The sequence below is a fragment of the Leucopleurus acutus genome, assembly GCF_964270905.1.
Source record: "Leucopleurus acutus genome assembly, chromosome: 1".
In the NCBI taxonomy this organism is placed as follows: domain Eukaryota; kingdom Metazoa; phylum Chordata; class Mammalia; order Artiodactyla; family Delphinidae; genus Leucopleurus; species Leucopleurus acutus.
Genome location: NC_139142.1, coordinates 152,092,308 through 152,113,772, shown reverse-complemented (window position 1 = coordinate 152,113,772; position 21,465 = coordinate 152,092,308). Strand labels below are relative to the sequence as shown.

Below are 21,465 nucleotides of genomic sequence, written 5' to 3'. Positions count from 1 at the left end.
GCAGGTGCCGCGGGCGGACTTGCCAGCCAGCACAGAAGCCCCGCGCCCCCGATTCCTGCCCCGGCCCGCTGCCCGAGTCCTGGGACTTCCGGGGCCCGGCGGCGTTTCGGGAGCTCCTCCAAGGGCAGCCTCCCGGGCGGGGAGCGCGCGGCGCGGTGGCCGGGCGGGGGGTGGCCGGGCTCCCGCAGGGGCGGCGGGCGGGGTGGGGTGAGGCGGGCCGGCCCCCTCCCCTCCCGCCAGCCCTCCCTTCCTCTAGTCCTGCAGCCAATTAGACAGCCCCCTCGGGCGGGAGGCGTGGGGCGCTCCATAAAGCGGCGCGGAGCTGTCATCCCGCGAGTAGGCTGCGCACCGCCCAGGCCGGAGCAGGCGCCGAAGACTCGGGCGCTTCGGACCCGGGAGCGTGGAGGAGCCATGGCCACCACCAACGGGGCCGTGGAGAACGGGCAGCCGGACAGGAAGTCTCCCACCCTGCCGCGCCCCGTGCGCAACCTGGAGGTCAAGTTCACCAAGGTGAGACGGGCTCGCGTCCCACCCGACGACCGCCTGGCTCCGCGCTGGGCTGCCCGGCCACGGTGGCGGGGACCAGGGGTCAGCAGGCCGGGAGCCCCGCTGCTCCGCTCCGAGAGTGCGGGGAGCTGGGGCGGCGCGCCCTCAGCTGAATTCGCCCGGTGCTCCTGTGACTCGAGCCTCTCCGCTCAGCCGAGCCCTCCCGAAGCAGCGTTCAGCACTGGGCATGCCGGGCGGAAGTCCACCGCGCACCCCAAAAGGGACTCCAAGATTCGCACCCCCAGACGGGCTCTCGGGCGCGAAAACCGGGCGAGGGAGGCTCTGCAGCGGCCGCGCGGTGCCAGGCTGAAGCCCGGTGCGGCCCCGACGTGCCCCTGCAGGGCCCGCTTTGAAGGCGAGCGGTGGTGCGCCGTGACTTGGGCGCGGTGGTCTTCCCGCAGACCCTGCGGCGTAGTTTCCGGGGCTGAAGGGGTCGGGCTTCGAGAAGGTCAGAGGGTCCCTGCAAACACCAAGAGCCGACCTGAGAGGTCAGGCTGCCTCGGGAAGTGTCCGGAAACGTCAGCGGGAGCAAGCGGAGAGAAGTTGGGCACCTCCTGTGCTTAGCTCTTACCAGCTTACCAGTAGAACGAGGGCTAGTAGGAAGGTGCTCACTGATGAGACTGTTCCGGAGCCCAGAGACCTTGGTCTTGGCAGATCATGGTCTCAGATCTGGGCCTGGGAAACCGCGGGTGGCAGGGCCCCATCGCGCCGCGGAGTGCCGAGGCTTGCTGTCCTTTTTGCGCTGTGGGCTAGGAGGCTGGAGCACCGGCAAAGCGGTGAGAACACCTGCCTAGGGCAGAAAGGAAGATGGTGAGGCCTGGAGCCTGGGCTGAGCAGGGCTGGGAGCTCTGTTGCCAGCAGGGAGCGTGTCCCCTCCGGTGGGAAGACACCCCGAGGCTGTTTGGAGGCCGTTGGGCTGGCTCTGGGGGCACTTCAAGGGTGCAGGCCAAGAGCCACAGTTGGCTTCATTTTGCCCAAGTTTGTCTCCTTTTATTTTTGCATCTTATCCATTGCCCCCAACTCCAGCTGACATAGCACTTAGAAAATTCCTCCATCAATTTTACTTTCACAAGTAGCAATTATGTCTCTCAAATAGTTTTAATCAAGCAGAGAAAGTTGTGGGCCACTATGTGTGGCCTTCAGATTTTGATCTCTTGGCGCTTATTGTCGACTGGACCTCTGATCACATGACATTAAAATTAACTGTTTCCAGAGGGCTCTGTAACCAACAGAGACACTTCGATGGAGATTATTTTTAATGTAATTTCCTAAGTAATATCAGCTTCAAAGTGCAAATTCCAACTCATATTCTGGGAACAGTGAAAATAGTACCTAAATTTTTTTAGCCCCTATCACTCGTGGTGGTCACCTGTTGTTGGTGGTAGTAGCGTTTTGTTTTATTTTTGTTTTATTGGATTTTAAAAAACAGTATAGAAACCAGAAAATACATATATTATTTTCCTATTCCTTTTTACCTTTTTTTAGTGCTATCAGAGCAATGGAGCCACATGTGGAAAGTTACCTCTCTGTCTGCAGTTCTTTCTGCCCCTTCACAAGTGTAAATGCAGCCTTTAAGTAGAGAGGTGGATTTTAGCACATTCACAGAGTGACCGGTGTTTGTTGTCCTGCTGGGTGCCCCCTCTTCTTAGTGGAACAGAACGGGTTGTGACTAAGGCTGAGGGAAGGGCATGAGATGGAGGGGGCTGGAGAGCCAGGATCCTTAGTGGCTCCTAGGCAATGATGACTGCGGCAGCCTGACAGTAGGCTGCTGTACCCTCCTTTCATCTGGAGGGCAAGGCCTCTGTCTCTCTGTCCTTGCTCCAGGCCCATCTCCACAGAGGCCTCCTCCTAGCAGTTGTGGGGTTGGGGCAGCCTGTGTGGTTGTGACTGAGGGTGGGGAGCCCAGGCAAGCAATGCTTAGGGAGCCCCTGGCTGCAGAGGCAGCCCACAGGGCTGAGGAAAGAAGCGGGAGAAACAGAACTACAGTATCGAGGCCCCCCGAGGCCCCCGAGGCCCCCTGGCTGTGGAGTGTGTGAGCAGTAACAGTCTGTTATTTTTCAAACCTGACTCATGGTGCTTCTTGTTAATGGAGGACAAGCTGGAAATGGTGGGTCTGAGCCCCAGCCTTGGGGGACCATTTCCCAGGGTAAGTCCAGACTCCAGAAGGACAAAATTCCTTTGTTCTCATGTTTTAACACTGGGCTCTGCTCTGTGATTTTGGTGAGGGGGGGTCCCCGCCAAACCCCCCACATAGGTCTCAGAGGGTAGCAGCCCCTTTCACTTCATAGGGCCCCTTCTTTTCCTTCCAGTAGCAGAAATCTTTTTTAAGATTTTCTGGCTCATTAAAACACTGGTTTTTATGATCTCTTTAATGAAAAATAAAATTCACTCAGATTTCCTTTTCTGAAAATATGCTCCTTTTGAGTATAGCTGAGGTCCAGTGGAAGCTTCTGTAAGTGGCGTCAGCAGAACTCACTTGTGTGACCACCACCTTCGCCTCTTCTGGGGCATCCGTATCTTGACAATAGCTGTGGTTTTCCAGCTCAGTCTGGATGGTATACCATTCCATTCCTTCAAAATGTGAGTCCCATCCACTCAATGTAACATAATTTTATTCCTCTATAAGTTTTGTTTCATACCAATTCACAAGTCAAGGGGAACAGTTTTTTTCTAGACCCATTTTCCTGTTTTGGGGTTCAAAACAATACAGCCAGCATAATTGGTAGGCCACACTTACCCCTTCCTCATTTGTGTTTTTGTTTTCTTTTATTGGAGAGAAAAAGCAACAGTAGAAACCACTTACAAAATTACTTACTAATGTAGTATAAAGAAAAAATTTTTGCTAAATTAGAAACATTGTGATGGGAAAATATGAGTAGAGTTGAGCCGTCTGAATTTTTTTTAAGTTGCTGGTTAGAAAGGACTATGGATCAATGTCATGAACGACCAAGTAATTTTTTTTTTTTTTTTGGAGGAGCATGCTTGGAGATGAAGTATAACAGACATCTGATCATTGCAATCTGTTTTTATCCCCTTATTTATATTCTCTTCTACCACCTTCTCATTTTCCCTCCTCCTTGGAATTGATACCAGGAAGGTCCTAGAATCAGCAGTTTTCACTGACAGTCTCTATTATCTAACCCACGAAATTTCATCTTCCGACAAATGGGCCTCTCTTCCTGGCTGCACTTTCCTCCCCACGCTAACTTAACTCCTCTTCTCTACTTATTAATTTCTCACTGTTACCGAGTGATTGCTTGCTGGATGGCAAAAGTGAACTCTTGGATTTGGTTTCAACTGGAAGAATAAACCTGTAATTGTAGCCTGGCCTTTTCCGCGCGCTTCCCTGGGGGCCTGGCCTCACGTTGAAGGCGCTGAGCTTCCAGAAGTAAGATGGGCACATCCCACGGTCGAGGGTCACTCTCAGCTCTGGACCCCACACAGGGAGGCAGGGGGCCTCTGCCCACCTGCCCAGCCAGAGCTGGCCTTCTGTGCATTGTCCCCACCGCAGTCAAATTTCCCTGCTTTCCAGGGAGAGTTATCAAAACAGTGCACCAGTGGCTTCCCAGAGCGGGCTTCCTTCCCTGTGAGCTTAGGATTTTTTACAGGACAGCCCAGGACAGAGAACATAGTCAGGTTGCACACTGGATGAGTTGGCTCCCCTCTAATCCATCCTCACTGGGGAGTCAAGTATTCCGAATGAATGAAATTCACAGTCATTGAAATTAATCCTTGTAGTGATGCAATTCTCCCTTTAAATGACTCAAAGATATGCATATAGATATAGAGATAGAATAAATGCGTATAGAGATGTGCATATAAACATATGCATATAGATATAGAGATGGACTCTGATGAGCTAATTCTGTACTTAGAAATTATTGATGGCATTTTACTTGATGGAAATGCTTCTAAAGCATATCAGTCATGTTTGCAACTGGGGTCTCTCTGATGCCACGATGGGCTCTGATGACAAAGTTGTCCCAAGCTGGTACAGCAGGAGATTGCCTGTCCTCTCACTGGGTAGCCAGGACCTCCATTCTGTCAGAACATGTTTTATGTATTATCTGTTACCTCTGTTCCTAGTTCTTTCCCAAAAGCCGGCTCTTTTAATGCTTTTTTTAAGGCAGTTAGAACTTAGGGTAAACTAAGAGTAAATAGTACACACATTTCAGTGCATGGACTTGTGAATTCTTTTTAGTTTTCTCATGATGTCTTTTTCTTTTTAATGTCTCTATTCTCGGCTGTGTTCTAGATAACTGAGTCTCTGAACTAAGTGATTTTTGTGAGTTAATTCTTTGGTTCTGGATATAAGCCGTTATTTGCTACATATGTTAATATAACCAGAACATTTCCTAACACAGATATTTATCTTTGTATTCCAATACTGGCTTTTATTAAGCCCAACATGAAAATAGACATTTTAAAAGGAATGGGGGAGGGGGGCTGATGTGCATTAATGAGGGCTAAAGGGTTATAGTAAGATCCTTGTATAATGCCAGTTCCTTGGTGATCTGGCTGGGGCTTGCAGCAGGAAAGAGGGAGAAGGTAGTGCTCACTGCTGACATACTCTTCAGGGACAGGTGGATTTCTTGGCACCATATATATACATACATATATATATGTATGTATATACACACACACACACACACACACACACACACACACACACACACACACACACACATATATGCATATTTAATCTTCCCCTGAACTTGCTGAGTGTGTAAAATTCAACTTATACCCTTTATGTAACTAACCCTGCTATTTCTCTGTGAATCCATCTTATTGTTTAAAAAAAGAGAGAGAGAGCTTCCCTGGTGGCACAGTGGTTGAGAGTCCGCCTAACGATGCAGGGGACACGGATTCGTGCCCCGGTCTGGGAAGATCCCACATGCCGCGGAGCAGCTGGGCCCCGTGAGCCATGGCCGCTCAGCCGGCGCATCCGGAGCCTGTGCTCCGCAACGAGAGAGGCCACAACAGTGAGAGGCCCGCGTACCGCAAAAAAAAAAAGAGAGAACATTTTAGAAAAAAATTCTAAATTAGTTTTATTGTGACAAAATGTAGTTCTCTGAAAATGTATTAAAAGTCAGGAGACTTGGATTCTAATTCTGAGTGTGCTCCCGGTTGGGCATGTGGCTCCATCCCCCTTCCAGGTCCTACCTATAAAAAAGGCAGACAGGTAGGTTGGAGGGACAGAAGGAAAAGACGTTACCTAAGGTCCTCAGTATGTTGGAATTATAACATTTTGATTTAAGCCTAATGCATTACAACTTCCTTTCCTGGTTAGATATTCATCAACAATGAATGGAACGAATCCAAGAGTGGAAAAAAGTTTGCCACATATAACCCTTCAACTCTAGAGAAAATATGTGAAGTGGAAGAAGGAGATAAGGTGGGTGCCCCCCCTCCAGTAATTCAATTACAGATCACTAGAGGAAAAGGAAACGCTTCAGCTGAGTTATAACGCAGAACTGGCCCACACTGAGGTTGGACCTAAGCGAGCTGCTTCTCAGACACTTGGCCCAGAATGGGATCAATTAGGGACGATGTGCTGCAGAGTCACTCTCCTTTGATAGATGTTTCTCCATCTACGAGGATGACCTCAGCTATCCTTTTCACGTGGCTTAAGGAAAGGTTTTTATCAACTGTTTGATACTGGTGGCATTAAATAATCTTTCCAGAAAGCATTTCCGGCTGTTGTGTTTCACCAAATGCAGCATTCTGGCAGGAGACACTTTAAAAAAAAAAAAGACTTGAAGGAAGAACGACTTGCTAAGTCATGCAGAAGTGATAATGTCATGCAACTGCCAGATTTCTTTTCTACCAGAAACTTAAATTATCTTGTAAAGCTATAGTCTATAACCGTATTTGATAGTGCAGGGTATATTTTATAAGCTATATTATATGTATACATTATATATGATATATATTATTATATATAAAGCTAAGGGACTTCTGGAGGTGTCCTTGATACATTTCAAACCATAAAGTATCTTTTGAATATATATCATTGGGGGAAAGGTTGAAGGTACCACTTTTGTAAGGAGCGAAGGGAAACGTAACCCTCTCCTCAACCACTAGAGTACTCATCTGATGTTCTTAAGTGTGTAGGTAATGTTGAATGTGAACAGGGTGAATGACACATGTGTAAAATAGACTTGAATTTGATCCTACTAGTGATGGTTTTGTGATAGGTATGCAATGCAGAGTGTTTCCACCTATACATACCCTCCCATGTGCAGCGCCCCATGCTAAGCTCTGTTTACAAAGATACTAGCACTGAGGAGCTCGTGTGAAGATGTGAAGGTGTAGGGGTGGAGCATGATGCAGAGCAGGACTCCCAGGTGCAGTATACAGGTATCAGGGCGGAGAGTAAGATCCCTGCCCCTGGCTCTGGCTCGTCCCATGGTCCCAGTGACTGTTCCAAGCACCAGAAGACAGAGGCTGCCCTGTTTCTGCATCTGGAGAGGTCCTGGCCTCCACCCCAGAGCCTGGGACAAGGAATTCAAAGACCTAATATCTCCCTTGCCAAAGCTTCTGCTCACCTCCAAGCCCACTTTGGAGACACAGAATCTTGGTGGAGTGTCCCTCTTGACTGGTGCCAGGTGTCCACTGCTGGCTGCACCTCCCTAAGGAAGAGAGGCTCAGAGGGACCTGGGGGGTGAGCCCCTGCCCATCAGCAACCAGAGCCTCAAACCCCATTTTCCTGAACATAAGAATGGGTGTCAGGGAATTCCCTGGCTGTCCAGTGGTTAGGACTAGGCGCTTCCACTGCAGGGAACCTGGGTCTGATTCCTGGTTGGGGAACTAAGATCCTGCATGCCTCGTGGCATGGCCAAAAAAATAACAATAAATAAAAATTTAAAAAGAATGGGTGTCATTACTCTAAACAGCTCTCATTCTTTCCCAGTAAAGAAGAAGTTTTGATTGTAATTCTTCTATCAGTGCATAGATGATCCAGTTCTTTTTCTATAAAATCATCACAGTTCTGCCCTCAGAGGGTAGGTGAGGTGAGGCTAAAGGGAGAAAAAGTCCCTGATCCTCCCCATCTAGGGACTTTTTCAGTGTGGTCAGTTCTGAGATCCAGAGGAGGACTCGTACCCCCGTTCTTGCTATTGGACTGCAGTCCTCAGCTGGAGTAAAATGCCAAGACAGACATTTCCCACCTAACTGGTGAGCTGTGGGAGTGTGTTTGTATCCACACTGAGATAGCAAGTAGATGATCTTTTCCTACTTTGGTCACCAAGAAAAATAATTAAGGTCAGTGGTTTTATGACTATTTTAAATGCTTTGCATAATCAGAAGGAAAGTTAATCTTTGGCCATTGTAGAAAACTTGAAAGACTTAAGATATAAAGAAGAAAAAAAACACTTGAAAGCCCCCAGCCATTAAAGTGATTGGAAACCTAGCTTTTGCTCTGAGCCGCCTGCCGCCCCTCCTTCCTCTGCAGCGGGCGGAGACTCTGCTGTTCTCTGACAGCTGAGCTCTCAGCAAAAGGTGACACACTCTCTCTATTGTTTCGGCCGTGCAGCTCGACGTAGACAAGGCCGTGGAGGCTGCACAAGCCGCCTTCCAGAGAGGCTCGCCGTGGCGCCGGCTGGATGCCCTAAGCCGCGGCCGGCTGCTGCACCAACTGGCGGATCTCGTGGAGAGGGACCGCGCCGTCCTGGCCGTGAGTACATGCACACAGGGGAGGCGTGGGGCCAGCCAGCCTCCCCGAGGGCCCACCCCCCTCAGAGTGTGGGAGAAAGGACCTCGGGTGTTGTTTTTTTTGTTTTTTTGTTTTTTTAAATTCTTTTCTTTTTAAAAACCCCACATTTGTTTATTTATTTATTTTTTGGCTGTCTTGGGTCTTCGTTTCTGTGCAAGGGCTTTCTCTAGGTTGTGGCAAGTGGGGGCCACTCTTCATCGCGGTGCGCAGGCCTCTCACTATTGCGGCCTCTCTTGTTGCGGAGCACAGGCTCCAGACGCGCAGGCTCAGTAGTTGTGGCTCACGGGCCTAGTTGCTCCGCGGCATGTGGGATCTTCCCAGACCAGGGCTTGAACCCGTGTCTCCTGCATTAGCAAGCAGATTCTCAACCACTGCGCCACCAGGGAAGCCCGCGGGTGTTGTTTTGTGTGGCGGTGTTTTGGTCATTTGAGGTGTGGCTTTCCGGCCATAGGCAGGCGTCTATGCTACTGGACGCATACTTTTTGTTTTGAAGTTGGACTTTTGTCCGCTGCAGCTCATCTTCTTGGCCTGGAGGAAGTTCAGCTCCATTAGTGGTTCCCAGACTTGAGATGTTCACAGACAGCTAGGCTGGGCTGGGCTGTATCCTGGACCCACCTGCACAGTTATGAACTTAACTTGTTTTCTTACGTGAACTCCCTTTTAAAGTGAAATTTAACCTCATCCTAGGTGACAGTATCCATGAAATTACAGGTTTAATGTGGTGGTGTATTTTTTCTAATACTTATTAAAATAAATGCTACCACTTGACATAGAAAAAGTGTCCCCATATAGCTTAAAAATCACCCCTATTTCACCCCTGAAATGGGCAGTGGTGAGTGTGTGTGGAGTGATGGTGAGGGCAGGATAACCTAGTTATAGGAAACCTCAGAGTATGAAAGACCTAGGTTCAAACCCCAGCTCTGCCACTTACTAGCTGTGTGACTTCGGACAAGTTGCTTAACCTCCCTGAGCATATGTTTCTTCATGGACAATATCACAAATAATGATATCTGAGTCTTGTGAGAACGATCCATTTAAAATCCTTAGCAGTCCCTGTCATGCAGTAAGCACTAAATAGATGATAGCTATTATTAGTAATGCTATCTCAGGCTTCCCTGGTGGCGCAGTGGTTGAGAGTCCGCCTGCTGATGCAGGGGACAGGGGTTCGTGCACCGGTCCGGGAAGATCCCACATGCCGCGAAGCAGCTAGGCCTGTGAGCCATGGCCGCTGAGCCTGTGCGTCCGGAGCGTGTGCTCTGCAACGGGAGAGGCCACAACAGTGAGAGGCCCACGTACCGCAAAAAAAAAAAAATATATATATATATATATAATGCTATCTGAAGACCCAGGTTCTAACCTCAGCTACTTGTTCTCCTGGCCAGCAAATTTCTAGCACCTTAGTTCCTCAGCTGCAAAACGGGGATCTTTATTCATCCCACTGCATGAGGTTGGCCTGCTCTCATGAGATGGGCTATGAAGACATTTAGGAGTTGTAAGTACAGAATTGAACGAGATCCTCAGACCTTCTTTTGGTCTTGCGGTGGGTGCTTGATTAGAGGAAATCTTGGGGCCCCCTTGTGCCTTGAGGTCCTTTGCAGCCTGCACACGCAGCCCTCATATGGCTCAGACTCCTGTGTAAAACTTGCCCCAGACCTGGAGGCCCAGCTGGTAGGAAAGGAAATCTCCTTTTTGGTCTCTGATTTGGAAAAATGGTTTTTTCCTTTCTTGATCTGATGCTGGGAATGAGTAGTCAAGTGGACACCTGCGTGGAGGTCAGTGCCAGCTAGGACTCTGAAATTGCTCTTGACCCTGAGTGTGTGTCTTGGGGTGGAGGGTGGAGAAACTACATTTCGGGTGCTCCTCTGGGGTGCGTTGCCCTGAGGGTGCATCCGCACAGAGAGAACTGCATCTTCCTTCCGCCCTCCCCAGCTGGCCAGCCTGAACCCGGGTGAGAAGAGCTCCCTCCCAGGGTCAGCGTCTCTCTCCGTAGAGCCTCTGGTTTCTTCCTGCAATGAAAGCCAGTCTCAACTCTCAAGCTGCCAAACTGGCTTCTTCAAAAACATTTCTGTTTTCACCCAGCATGAGCTCATCGGTCTGCAATGTCCGTGAGGACTAATAGCAGGCGGGAGAGGATGTGCCTGGGCACCCTCCCCACCCTGTCCTCAAGTGTCAGTATCATCTTGGGGAGCAGTGGCTTCAAGGCCACCTTTACCTTCAGCCCTCCTGGCTGTCCTGGCAAGACTGGTGTTAAAGCACATAGAGCAAGTCCCCTCTGCCATCTGACCTCGCTGCCCACAAGAAATAAGATCCAGTTCTTCGCCACATTGTGAAAGGGACAAGAGAATGACTGGCAAATACAGTTTTTAAAACCCAGACCACATCACGGGAAAGCACGCCCTTGATGGGGTTTTCCTGCATTCTCCCGCACAAAGTGCCGCTTTCCATCATGTTCTCTTGCCAGCTTGGTGACTTTGACAGAGCTGGGCAGTTACTTTGTGTTCAGTGTTTGGAGACCATGTGGCAGATCCAGCAGCCTCAGCTCTCTCCCCTCACTAAAGCACCTGCACCCAGACTCTGGCACTTCGGGCGCTCATCTTGGGAGCCTCGAAATAGGGGCTGTCCCTGTTTGCTGTCTTCTCAAGCAGAGCCCCACTTCTGAGCCCCTCATTTAAGCCTTGGCGCTGGGGCATCTGAGGCATGTCCCACAGCACTTTTCCTTCATTCTTTAGTATCTGAGGGTTACCATGTGTTAATTTTTCAAAAGGCATATTTTTCTCCTAAAATGTTAAAAGAAATAAACTTAGAAGCAGCTGTGGTTCCCACATGGTCCAGACACAATAATTGTGTAGAAGTCCCAATGAGTAGCTAACACTTGATCTCTCAGATTCACGCCTGTGTACTCACCTGCGAATCTTTTTTGATTTTTATTTTTTTAAAGAACTTCCTTTCTAAACCTGTTGTGACCCAGTTTTGCTTGGACAAATTCCATAACACCAACCTGGCAAATTCCTGTTGTCATTCCAGTAAGCAAACGTGACTAAGTTAATAATAAAAAACAGTCAATGCTTGTTGAATGCTCATCATGTACCAGGCTTATTGTGGGCACTTGACCTGTAGTATTTATTATCCTATTTGGAGAACGCTGAGGCCCAGAGAGTTTAGGTAATCTGTCCTAGTTTATCCAGCCAGAGAGGGTAAGCCAGGGCTGGATGTGGGCAGTGGCTCCAGGCCTCGCACGTCCCCACAAAGCTCTGTCCCAGTCTCCTGCCTTTCTCTCCCATCCCAGAAAAGGGCCAAGAGTAAACTCCCCGTTCCACTGACGGACATGTGGATGCTGTATGGAACAGCTGGGCCCTGGAGAATTTTGGCATTATTTGCAATTGTTGGGTTTCCCCTGGGAAAATGCAAGTTCCAACTTAGAATGTAAATCACTAGGAGCCAAAGGTACAGTGTACTGGCCGTCACACTGTCCTGACTCGGTCCCTGAGCAGCATCTACCAGGGGTGAGACACACCGGAGACCCAGACCAGCCCTGTCATCTCTAACAACACACAGCCCTGTCTCCTTGCTGTCCCCAGCTGAGGATTGTGGAGCACCTGTCTGGCCCTAAAAGGGAAAATGACAACAATAGTCAGAGCTGTTAATTATCATCATTTGAGCAGTGGACAGTGCTGTTAGTGCTTTATGTATAGGACAGTGCTGTTAGTGCTTTATGAGGTAGGTGCCATTACTGTTATTGTTGTTGTTTTGCAGATGAGGAAACTGAGGTAGGGAGAGATTCAGGGACTTGCCAAGGCCACTTAGCTAGGAAAGTGGTTGCCTCCTGTTCAGAGAATTCTTGGTTCATTCCTGAAGCAAAGATAGAGTAGCCCCAGCCATTCATGCAGCCATCCTACATCCTTTCCAGATGCAAATGTACAGGGGCAGCAGCCTAAAAAGCAGTCACTGCCCTTACTGAAAGTCAGACGCCCCAAATTCAGTGCCAGCCATGCCGCCTACCCTCTGGATAACACAGATGAGTTCCTGGGCTCTGGTAGCCCCTGTGTCTGCACCTTGAAGTGGGAGCAGAGCCATCCATCTCGGAAATGAGGCATATGCGAGTGCACACGGAGAGGCCTCTCTTCCTTTGTAAATCATTCTCTCAGCCCAGTGGCTCTAAAATGAGAATCCTGCCCTGGGCTATGTGTCAGGGTGGCCACTTCCTGCAGCCATGGATGACGGGAGGTTTCAGTGCTGGGCTCAACTGGGGCCGCTTGTCTGAGGGACAAAGGGGTTCTCTTCAGCCCAGCTGGAAACAGAAAAGAATCCCTGCCATTGAGTGGCTGTGCGCTCGCCTGAGGAGTCGCCCCTCACCACCAAAGGCCAGTCTGCTCCCTTCCCACCACGCAGCGCATCCGGCTGGCAGCCCAGTGCGGGAGGAGCTTGGAGTGCATCTTTGTGCTGGTGGCACGACCCCTCTGGGCTCCGTCACTCTTTCCACAGCTGTGCTGGTCAGCAGGGCCAAGAAGAAGGAACCTGCGTCCCCCTTTCTCTTTTGTTAGAGGAGCCGGCCCCTCCCCAGCCACCCCCCCAAGTCCTTGAACCTTCTGAGAGCTCCCCAGAGCGCACAAACCCATGTGTCCAGGTCCCACTGCTGGGGCAACAACACTCCAGACAGATGACAGAAGACCAACACTGAGGCGTATTCCTTCCCAACGAGGCTCCAAACCACCCTTGTACCCTCTGTCCTTCGTGGGGACCCGTGCCTGTGCTCTGGCCAACCCTCCAGCCTGAGGTGTTTTGAAAGAAAAGCAGTCCTTGACAGCCTGGGACAGGTCTTATCTTAAATGAGGTATCTTGCTTTCTGATGAGTCCCATGGCTGTGAGGTACTGAGAGCAATGTTCTAGGACTCTGCTCTCTCTCCCTGCCCTGTCTTTAACAACCTGACGGTTAAAAGGAAAACTGTGTCTTAAAAATATTTTGTCTTATTATTGCAGACCCTGGAAACGATGGACACAGGGAAGCCGTTCCTTCACGCCTTTTTCATCGACCTGGAGGGCTGTATCAAAACCCTTCGATACTTTGCAGGGTGGGCAGACAAAATACAGGGCAGGACCATCCCCACAGGTGAGCCAACTCAGGACTCTCAGCCTCATCCGGGGTCTCTTAGGGGTTCTGTCTTCTCACTCCTCTAGCTAGCCTCTTCAGAGCACCCCCAGGTCTTTTCCCCGGAGCATCCTTCCCACACCCAAAACGGAAATGGCACTGTGTCAATCCTTCCTCTAAGGAATTTTACTTTTGAAATTGAGTTAAAAATCGCTTCATTATGGAACAGATAGGACTTAGAGCTGACACTTGGTGGGCTTCTGGGTTTCTTTCTTGTCTTTTTACTCCTTAAGATCCTTAACCTAGTTTCATGCGAGCACGTTCTCTGTTAATCTCTTTTCCAGATGACAATGTTGTGTGTTTCACCAGGCACGAGCCCATAGGTGTGTGTGGGGCCATCACTCCTGTAAGTAAGGCAACTTCTCTAGATAGATCTGTATAGATCCCACCCCATTCCCCTGTGGCCTTTGGAATCAATTTCTAGTGGGTTTTGATTCGATTGCACTGGTATTAATTGAGCATTTGCTCTGTGGCATGGAGCTTGGTGCTTGAGGGTCATCAAGATGGATCAGACCCCATGCCTGCTCTCAAGGGGCTGATTCCAGGAGTGCAACAGGAGACACATGGATTCAAACCAAAGGGGTCAGGGATGGCCAGCTCCCCTCGGGCAGTGGTCTCTCAGCTGGGACTTGAGGATAAGAAAGAGTTGTTCAACAGGAAAAAGGGGTTTCTGAGCAGTAGGAATGGCCTGAGTGAGGGTGTGGAAGTGTCTGGACTACTTGGAGGGCAGTAAAGATAGCTGGTGAGGTCAGAGCTTAGGTGGGGACAAAGTGAGGAAGAGGAAGAGCAGCCAGCAGGTGGTGCTGGCTCAGCATCCAGTATGCCTTGCTTCCCAGGGCCCAGGACTTTATTCACTGGGCCATGGAGAGTCTGGCAGGTGCTGGGGATGCTATGATGCTGCCATCTATTGGAGGAAACACCAGGCCACTGCACCAGCGGGGGAGGCGGGCGGCAGTGTGAAGAGGGTTGGAGAAGGGCTCTGCAGGGGCCAAGCAGACGTGTCCTTCAGCCACCAGTCTTGGGAGCCGGGAAATGGTCAGGCCAAATGTGCTCTTGCCCATCAAGTTGGGAGGGATCACCTAAAGATGGGTGTAGAGTGAGAAAAGAAGAGGGCCTGGGGCCAATCCCACAGACCACCAGGGAATCCCATGGAGAAGTCTGAGCAGCCAGGGTCAGGGGCCTCCCAGGGATGTAATACATTTCCAGAAAGAGACTGTAGTCAGTGGGGTCATCTCCTATGTAGGAATTCAAAAAGACAGAAACACAGCTGTTAGATGTGCTTCCCAAGAGAGGCAACGGGGGAGTTGGGGCTAATGGAAAGGGAGCTGGGCACGTGGGGATGGCCCTTCCAGAAGCTGCAGTGAGAGAGAAGGGAGCTGCTAGAAGAGGCAGAGGCCAGGAGAAGGTGCAGATTTGCTTGTAGGTGAGGAGAACTGATTGCATTTATGTGCTAAGGAGTGGGGATCCAGAAGAAGAGGGGACCCCGATCATTATTGGGGGAACCCTAAGACAACACCTGCTGTCATTAGCCAACCACACAGGCCCCTGGGAAATGGGATGTTATATTTGTTGTCTAGTTGTAGGAATTCCAGACAGAGCTGGGGGGAGAAATCCAGCTAGCCATTGGTCAGCCCTGCAGGGGGGACATCATTGGAGTATAAGGAGCCAAACGGACTGTTTGGGGGGTCGGAGGTGAGGCACGGCTAGAATCAAGCTAACTGCGCTCTTGGAGATGCTCGGTTTCATCTCGTCTCATCAAAGATGTTACTTAGGCAAGCTGTGTAGTGGAGGAAACAAGCCTGGCCATGAATCCTGGCCTTCGTCTGAGGCACAGTTCCTCCGTGCCTCAGTTCCCTCTTCTGTCAACAGGAGCAGTAATATGACTGCCCAACGCAGGTGTGTGGGGATCAAATGAGTTCAGATTTTGGAACCGCACCTGGCACACAGTGGACACTCAGTGGGCGAGAGTGCTTGTCAGGCCTGATGTCACAGCAATTTCGATATCCCTGCCTCTGGGGTGAAAGGATGACAAGAAAGCATTTCCCAAGGTGTTTCACCAAACACCCATTCGGTGGGGGTTAGTATGTGTTCTGTAAAGAGAGAAAGCGATCCTGTGGCATTTGCGTTTAGGAGAGGCGGGGCTCATTTCTGTGGGACTTTTCGGAGATGTTAACATGCTGATGGCATTGTAAACCTCCAAGAGGAGAAGGTAGTACACCTATAGCAGAATCCTCTTTGCAGTGACCACCTATTAGCATCTCCCAGAATGCAGTTTAGGAGGCACCAGGCAGGAATGCAGTTCTGATCATCGCATACTCCTACGTTACCTCCTATACCCCAAATCTAAACCATGCAAAGCAAGTCCTCCATGGAGGCATCGCAGGGCCTCCAGGACAGTGTAGTAGTGGATCTGGGCCCCCCAACCACTCTGTGTTCTGCTGCAGTGGAACTTCCCTCTGCTGATGCTGGTGTGGAAGCTGGCACCCGCTCTCTGCTGTGGGAACACCGTGGTCGTGAAGCCAGCGGAGCAGACTCCCCTCACGGCCCTCTATCTCGGCTCTTTGATCAAAGAGGTAAGCTATCCAAAGAGAAAATATTCTGTGTCCTCAATTACATTGCCACTCCCAGGAACCAGGCCACCGTCACAAGATGAGTCTGCCCCATGGAGCTGTGCTGTGCTTGCCAGCGCCGGCCAGCTCCTGGCCGAGTGGGAAGGGAATGCCTCCTGGGTTTCACTTGGCAGCCGCTCATTCCCTCTCCTGCTTGCGGTCACTGAGATAGAAGAGACTCCATTCCTCCCACTGATCCTAATGAGAATGCTTTACTCTTATTATGAGCTCAAACCCATGGTTTATGACCAAATATTTTGTCTAGAGAATTTACAGGAGGGTTACTTGGGAGGCAGGTTCTTTGGGCCCTGCACATGTGGTGTACAAAATGGTCCATTCTTCTTGTGGGTGGGTGATCTCGCCAGCTCCCCCTGGAGGGGCTACTGCTGAGCCCTGAGCCTCCTCACCAATGCTCTGCTCTCGGGTGACCGTCCTCTCTGTGGCAGCCACCGCCTAGGGAAATGGACAACCCAAAGGGACACCTCCTTCCAGACACACCTGGCAATGTGTTTCAGTCATTTTGTCCCCAACTTGTATGTTGCAAAGAGTTTTAAAAAGAAACAGGAAGAAAAGAGGGATAGGAAGTAAGATCCATTCATTCCACTTCTCAGCTGGGCTAATACAACAGGAAAGCAAGACCTTTATTACTTAGATGTAAGGCTGCAGAGCCAATAATTGACCAATTTCCCACTTTCCTTTGACCCGTGATGTAGGACCTTATGACATCGTAGTAATCAGACTTACAGATTCTAAAGTCACAACTGTTTCAAAAAGTGTTTAGGAAAACTAAAGACTCAAGCACGATGTTGTAAAATCTTGCCTTACTAAAATAATGTGTTTTAATGAAGACACTGGCATCCCCCAGGGGTTCAGCATGCCCCAGTGGTTCAGCATCCCCCACCTGTTCACTTGTGGTGCTCTTGGTTAATAAAGAGGACCCAGCATATGAGGAGCACCAAGCATGAATGTGAAAGAAAAGCTGCTCCCTACCTTCAGGATGTGCTGGCTCTCGGCGTGACCCAGGTTCAACAGCAGGGATTCTGAGGGAGTGAGACCATATTGCCATTTGGAACATTAATGGGGCAGATTTTAAAAATGAAAGCTGAAGCCCAGGAAGGGTATTTTGCAGGTACCTCCAAGTTGGGGACTGTGACCAAGGTGTCCCTTCTCCCCCCAACACACAAACACACACACACACAGACACACAGAGACAGACCCATATAGACACAAACATAGACACACACAGAGACAGACCCATGCAGACACACACACACACACACACACACACACACAGAATGGTGCTCTGTTATGAAACGGCCACTGCCGTTTTGCTCAGAAGCCCTTTGGGGTAGGCAGGGCCGCCCAGAAGGGGGGTGTGTGCCTCGCCCTGGCCCCACCCGCACACTGGCTGACTGGGTCTGGTCCTGGGGTGGCGATAGGAACCGGGCCCAAGCTTCCAGGTGAGGGTGCTGCTCTGCTCAGGGACCTCACCCAACCTCCTCTTCTGAACGCCATCTCAATTTCCTCCCAGGTGGGATTCCCTCCAGGCGTGGTGAACATCGTGCCAGGATTTGGGCCCACGGTGGGAGCAGCAATTTCTTCTCACCCTCAGATCAACAAGATAGCCTTCACTGGGTCCACAGAGGTAACCCTCCTCGCCGACTATGGGGGACAGTGGCTGTCACTGAGAATTCTCTGTTTAGAGGCTAAACTATGATGACCCCATTTTAGTACATATTTGTACTAAAAAAAATAGTACATTTTTTTTAACAATCAGTTAAAAAAAAAGTTACTGGTCCAGTTTCCAAACTAAATAAATATCTAATTCATTTACTCAGAAGCCTCAGAAGAAAATATTCGTAGATAAGATAAAATAAAAATTGAAATATCCATAGGATAAACAGCATAATCAAGGTTAAAAAATAACCCTAAGGTGATTGGCAATATTGTAGTACTGATCGTACATTTGAAAGTGTAAACTTTTGTTTCAGAAATTCCATTTTGAAGCAACTACTATTCTCATGAGCATTCAAGGACATACTTTCAAGTATATTGTATCCATCCTATATGACGTTTTACAGCCATTACAATAAGGAAAGCTGTCCATGATCTATTGCTGAAGCACAAAAAAAAAGTAAATTGTAGGGCTTCCCTGGTGGCGCAGTGGTTGAGAGTCCGCCTGCCGATGCAGGGGACACAGGTTCGTGCCCTGGTCCGGGAAGATCCCACATGCCGCAGAGTGGCTGGGCCCGTGAGCCATGGCTGCTGAGCCTGCGTGTCCGGAGCCTGTGCTCCACAACGGGAGAGGCCACAACAGTGAGAGGCCCGCGTACCGCAAAAAAAAAAAAAAAAGTAAACTGTAGGAAAGTATATACTATATATATGTATATACCATTAGTAAAAGGGTGTGTGTAGAGAAATAGAAATTACCTGGAAGGACTCCCCCAAAAAATTCTTACTGTGGCCTCCTCTGGGGCAGGTCCTGGGGCATTAACAGAGTGAGGGAAGATAAAAACTTTCCCCTTTAATTTACACACATCTATATGTGGGAATTATTTCTAATGAGAAAGTACTTCTTCTGTACTTAAAACAATAAATGGATAAAATTTCCCAGGCAGTAAGTGCTCCCATCTCCCTCCTAGTTTAGTCCAGCCAGAGGCCCAAGACCCAATCCTATGGCTGCTGGACAATAGCTGGAAGACAGGGGACTGAGGGGGACGGAGGGGCAGAGAGGGTCCTGCCCCCCAACGGCTCCTATGTCTTCCCAGTCTTCTCACCCAACAGCAGAAGCATCACTGCCCCTGCCCCTGCCCCTGCCCCTGCCCAGCTTCTCTCTCTAGGCGATTGTAGAGCTACCCATGGGTCCAGCCGGGTGGGGCTGTCACCAGGCAGCCAGCCTCCTGCACAAGAAGGTGGCTTCTGTGACCCCAGGGATTGCTCAACTGACAGGCATCTCCCTAAGAGGGGTGCTTCCCACCGAGGCCCCCAGCTGTGCCTCAGCCTCACAAGAGATCGCAGGCCCACAGCAGGCTGGTTTGCTTCAGGTACTCTCCCTGGAGACAGTCCTTATCACCTGGATCAGGCCATCCACACCTCCTTCAGGCCGTCACCCAGGAGCTGGCCGAGTTTTAAAATGCACTCTCGGGGACTTCCCTGGCAGTCTAGTGGTTAAGACTTCACCTTCCACTGCAGGGGAGGCGGGTTTGATCCCTGGTCAGGGGGCTAAGATCCCACGTGCCTCGCAGCCAAAAAACCAAAACATAAAACAGAAGCAATATTGTAACAAATTCAATAAAGACTTTAAAAATGGTCCACATCAAAAAAAAAAAAAAAAAAAAAACATTAAAAAAAATGCACTCTCACCTTAGTTTTGAGGAAATAGCCTCAGCCCTGAAAGAGCCTAGCTCTGCCTCCTGCTGGCTATCCGGCACTAGGCCCCTGTGTGCACACTGGTCTCTAAGAGTCTCCCAACTCAGAAGTTGGTGGCACCCGGCCCAAGACAAGTCACTGCTGTGTGCTGGGCCAAGCCCACCTCTAGCAGTGCAGGGGATGGTAGGTACATGCGGGAGGTTGGACATCACAGTTTGTTGAGTGGTCCTCCCGTTACTTCATAGGAAAGCAATTCTCTCCCTACCCGCTGGGGGCCCTCAGTCTTAGGGTGTGTTTCCCATCCTAAAGTTTAACTCCCCTATTTCCCTAATTCTCAGAGGTTCCCTCAAATTATACCAAAGGACCACACAGACCGACCTCCCCTTGGTCCCTTGAGCTGGACCAGCCTGATGCTGGGAGGGACAGGCACCAGGACAGGTGACAGCCAGCTCCACCACTAGCCAGCTGTGTGGCCGTGGGCAAGTCACTGAGCCTTTGAAGGCTCTCCGTCCACCCCAGTACGTGGAGCAACTCAGATCCGGGATTCCAGCCGTGTCTGATCCGAGAGGAAATGCTGGGAGAGGCCAGGGGAGTGAGGGGGCAGCATCAAGGCCCAGGGTGCCTGGGTAGGGAGGCCGCAGCCCAGGCCATGCCACACTCATGCCTCCAGGCTTGTCCAGAATGTGTGGGCCACATCCAGCTGTGTCCGAGGCTTAATGTGGTCTGGTTTTTATCCTGAAGGTTGGAAAGCTGGTTAAAGAAGCAGCCTCCCATAGCAACCTGAAGAGGGTGACACTGGAGCTTGGTGGGAAAAACCCCTGCATCGTGTGTGCTGATGCCGACCGTGAGTCTCTCCCCTTCCGGGCATTGCTGGGACTTTATGGGACCCGTAAATCTCTCCCCACTTCCTTGCCCAAATCAGAACCAATTGAGAAAGACAAGCACACACACAATGGGGATGTTTCTCCACCTCGGGTTATCCCTCCATAAATAATAGGCAGATGGAGATCCAAACGCCAGCTTTACTGCGGGTAGAAAGCTGCGTTGGAGGAGGACATGTTTCCTGTGGTAGCCAGAGAGGCCGCCTGTTTCTGCCCTTCATGAGTTTGCCTTCCCTGTCCTTGCAGAGCTGGGGCCGTGACAAGCGGGCTGGGGTTCTTCTCCAGAGCCCCCTGTGTCGGGGGAGAGGGGGAAGGCCAAGAGGAGGAGGAGAAGGGCATGTGCTCCCCCCACAAGCATTCATCATTCTACCCTCCAAGTCGGTACTTCCCATGATGCTTTCAGGCTCTCGAAGACTTGAGATATTTCTTCCTTCTTTGTCTCAGATCTGACAAAACAGAGGCCAGTGGCAGGTGACCCTTAAAGATATCCTGCTGGCCTAGGTGCTGTCTCTCCCTTCACTACCTCTTCCCTGGGAAAGCCACCCTGCCCAGCAGCTTGGGGGCAGTTTGTGTCTCATGACATAATATTAAAATAGACACTCTTCTTGGTTGTCATGTCCAGAAGAGGGAAGGAAGGGCCACATCAGACATTCATCGACCTGCTGACATGGTCCGCTGCCAGATTTTTGGTGTGACTTCCCAAGTACACTAAAACACCTTTGCCTTAAAGAACAGCCTCCCCCACCTGCCCACTGGTGCCAGGAATTCCTTTCATGGAGTACAAAGCCTTCCACTCCACACTCAGATAAGTTTGGAATTGCAAATATCCCTGAGAAAAATGATCCTAGCACAATTTCTCGCCAAGGTGTAAATAACTGGTTTCAGTTCTACTCCTTGAAGCTGGCTTTCAATGGGAGAGGACTGGGTGAGGAAACAAGCCCCAAGGAAAGAAAGGGAGGCTGGGTGTGAAGGTGGACTGCTCATTTTTGCCTGGTTTGGTGCTCCCTGATGGAAGCATCATCAGTGTTGCTAGTGGTCTCTGGAGCCACACGGAACAGTACTGGGTATTGCCCCACTGTGACCCACATTTGGAGTTCCAAAGAGCCGGACTCCTGTTTTGCATTCTTGTGCCTCCATATCTGGGTGCCCCTTCTGCACCTCAGCTCACCCTCTTTCCCTCCCAATGAGGAAAACTACAGC

The 21,465-nt window shown here is 50.2% G+C and overlaps 1 protein-coding gene across 1 annotated transcript in view; it reads left to right on the top strand.

The window, feature by feature from the left end:
* The first annotated feature begins 352 nt into the window (after positions 1–352).
* Positions 353–21,465, top strand: part of ALDH1A3 (aldehyde dehydrogenase 1 family member A3) — a 35,952-nt gene continuing 14,839 nt past the window's right edge. Inside the window, exons 1-8 of the mRNA XM_082839688.1 lie at positions 353–510; positions 5,837–5,941; positions 8,081–8,221; positions 13,238–13,367; positions 13,691–13,752; positions 15,851–15,979; positions 17,547–17,660; positions 20,126–20,228. Coding sequence (XP_082695814.1) covers positions 412–510; positions 5,837–5,941; positions 8,081–8,221; positions 13,238–13,367; positions 13,691–13,752; positions 15,851–15,979; positions 17,547–17,660; positions 20,126–20,228 — 883 coding nt within the window. The 5' untranslated portion in view covers positions 353–411. The remainder of the gene's footprint in view (positions 511–5,836; positions 5,942–8,080; positions 8,222–13,237; positions 13,368–13,690; positions 13,753–15,850; positions 15,980–17,546; positions 17,661–20,125; positions 20,229–21,465) is intronic.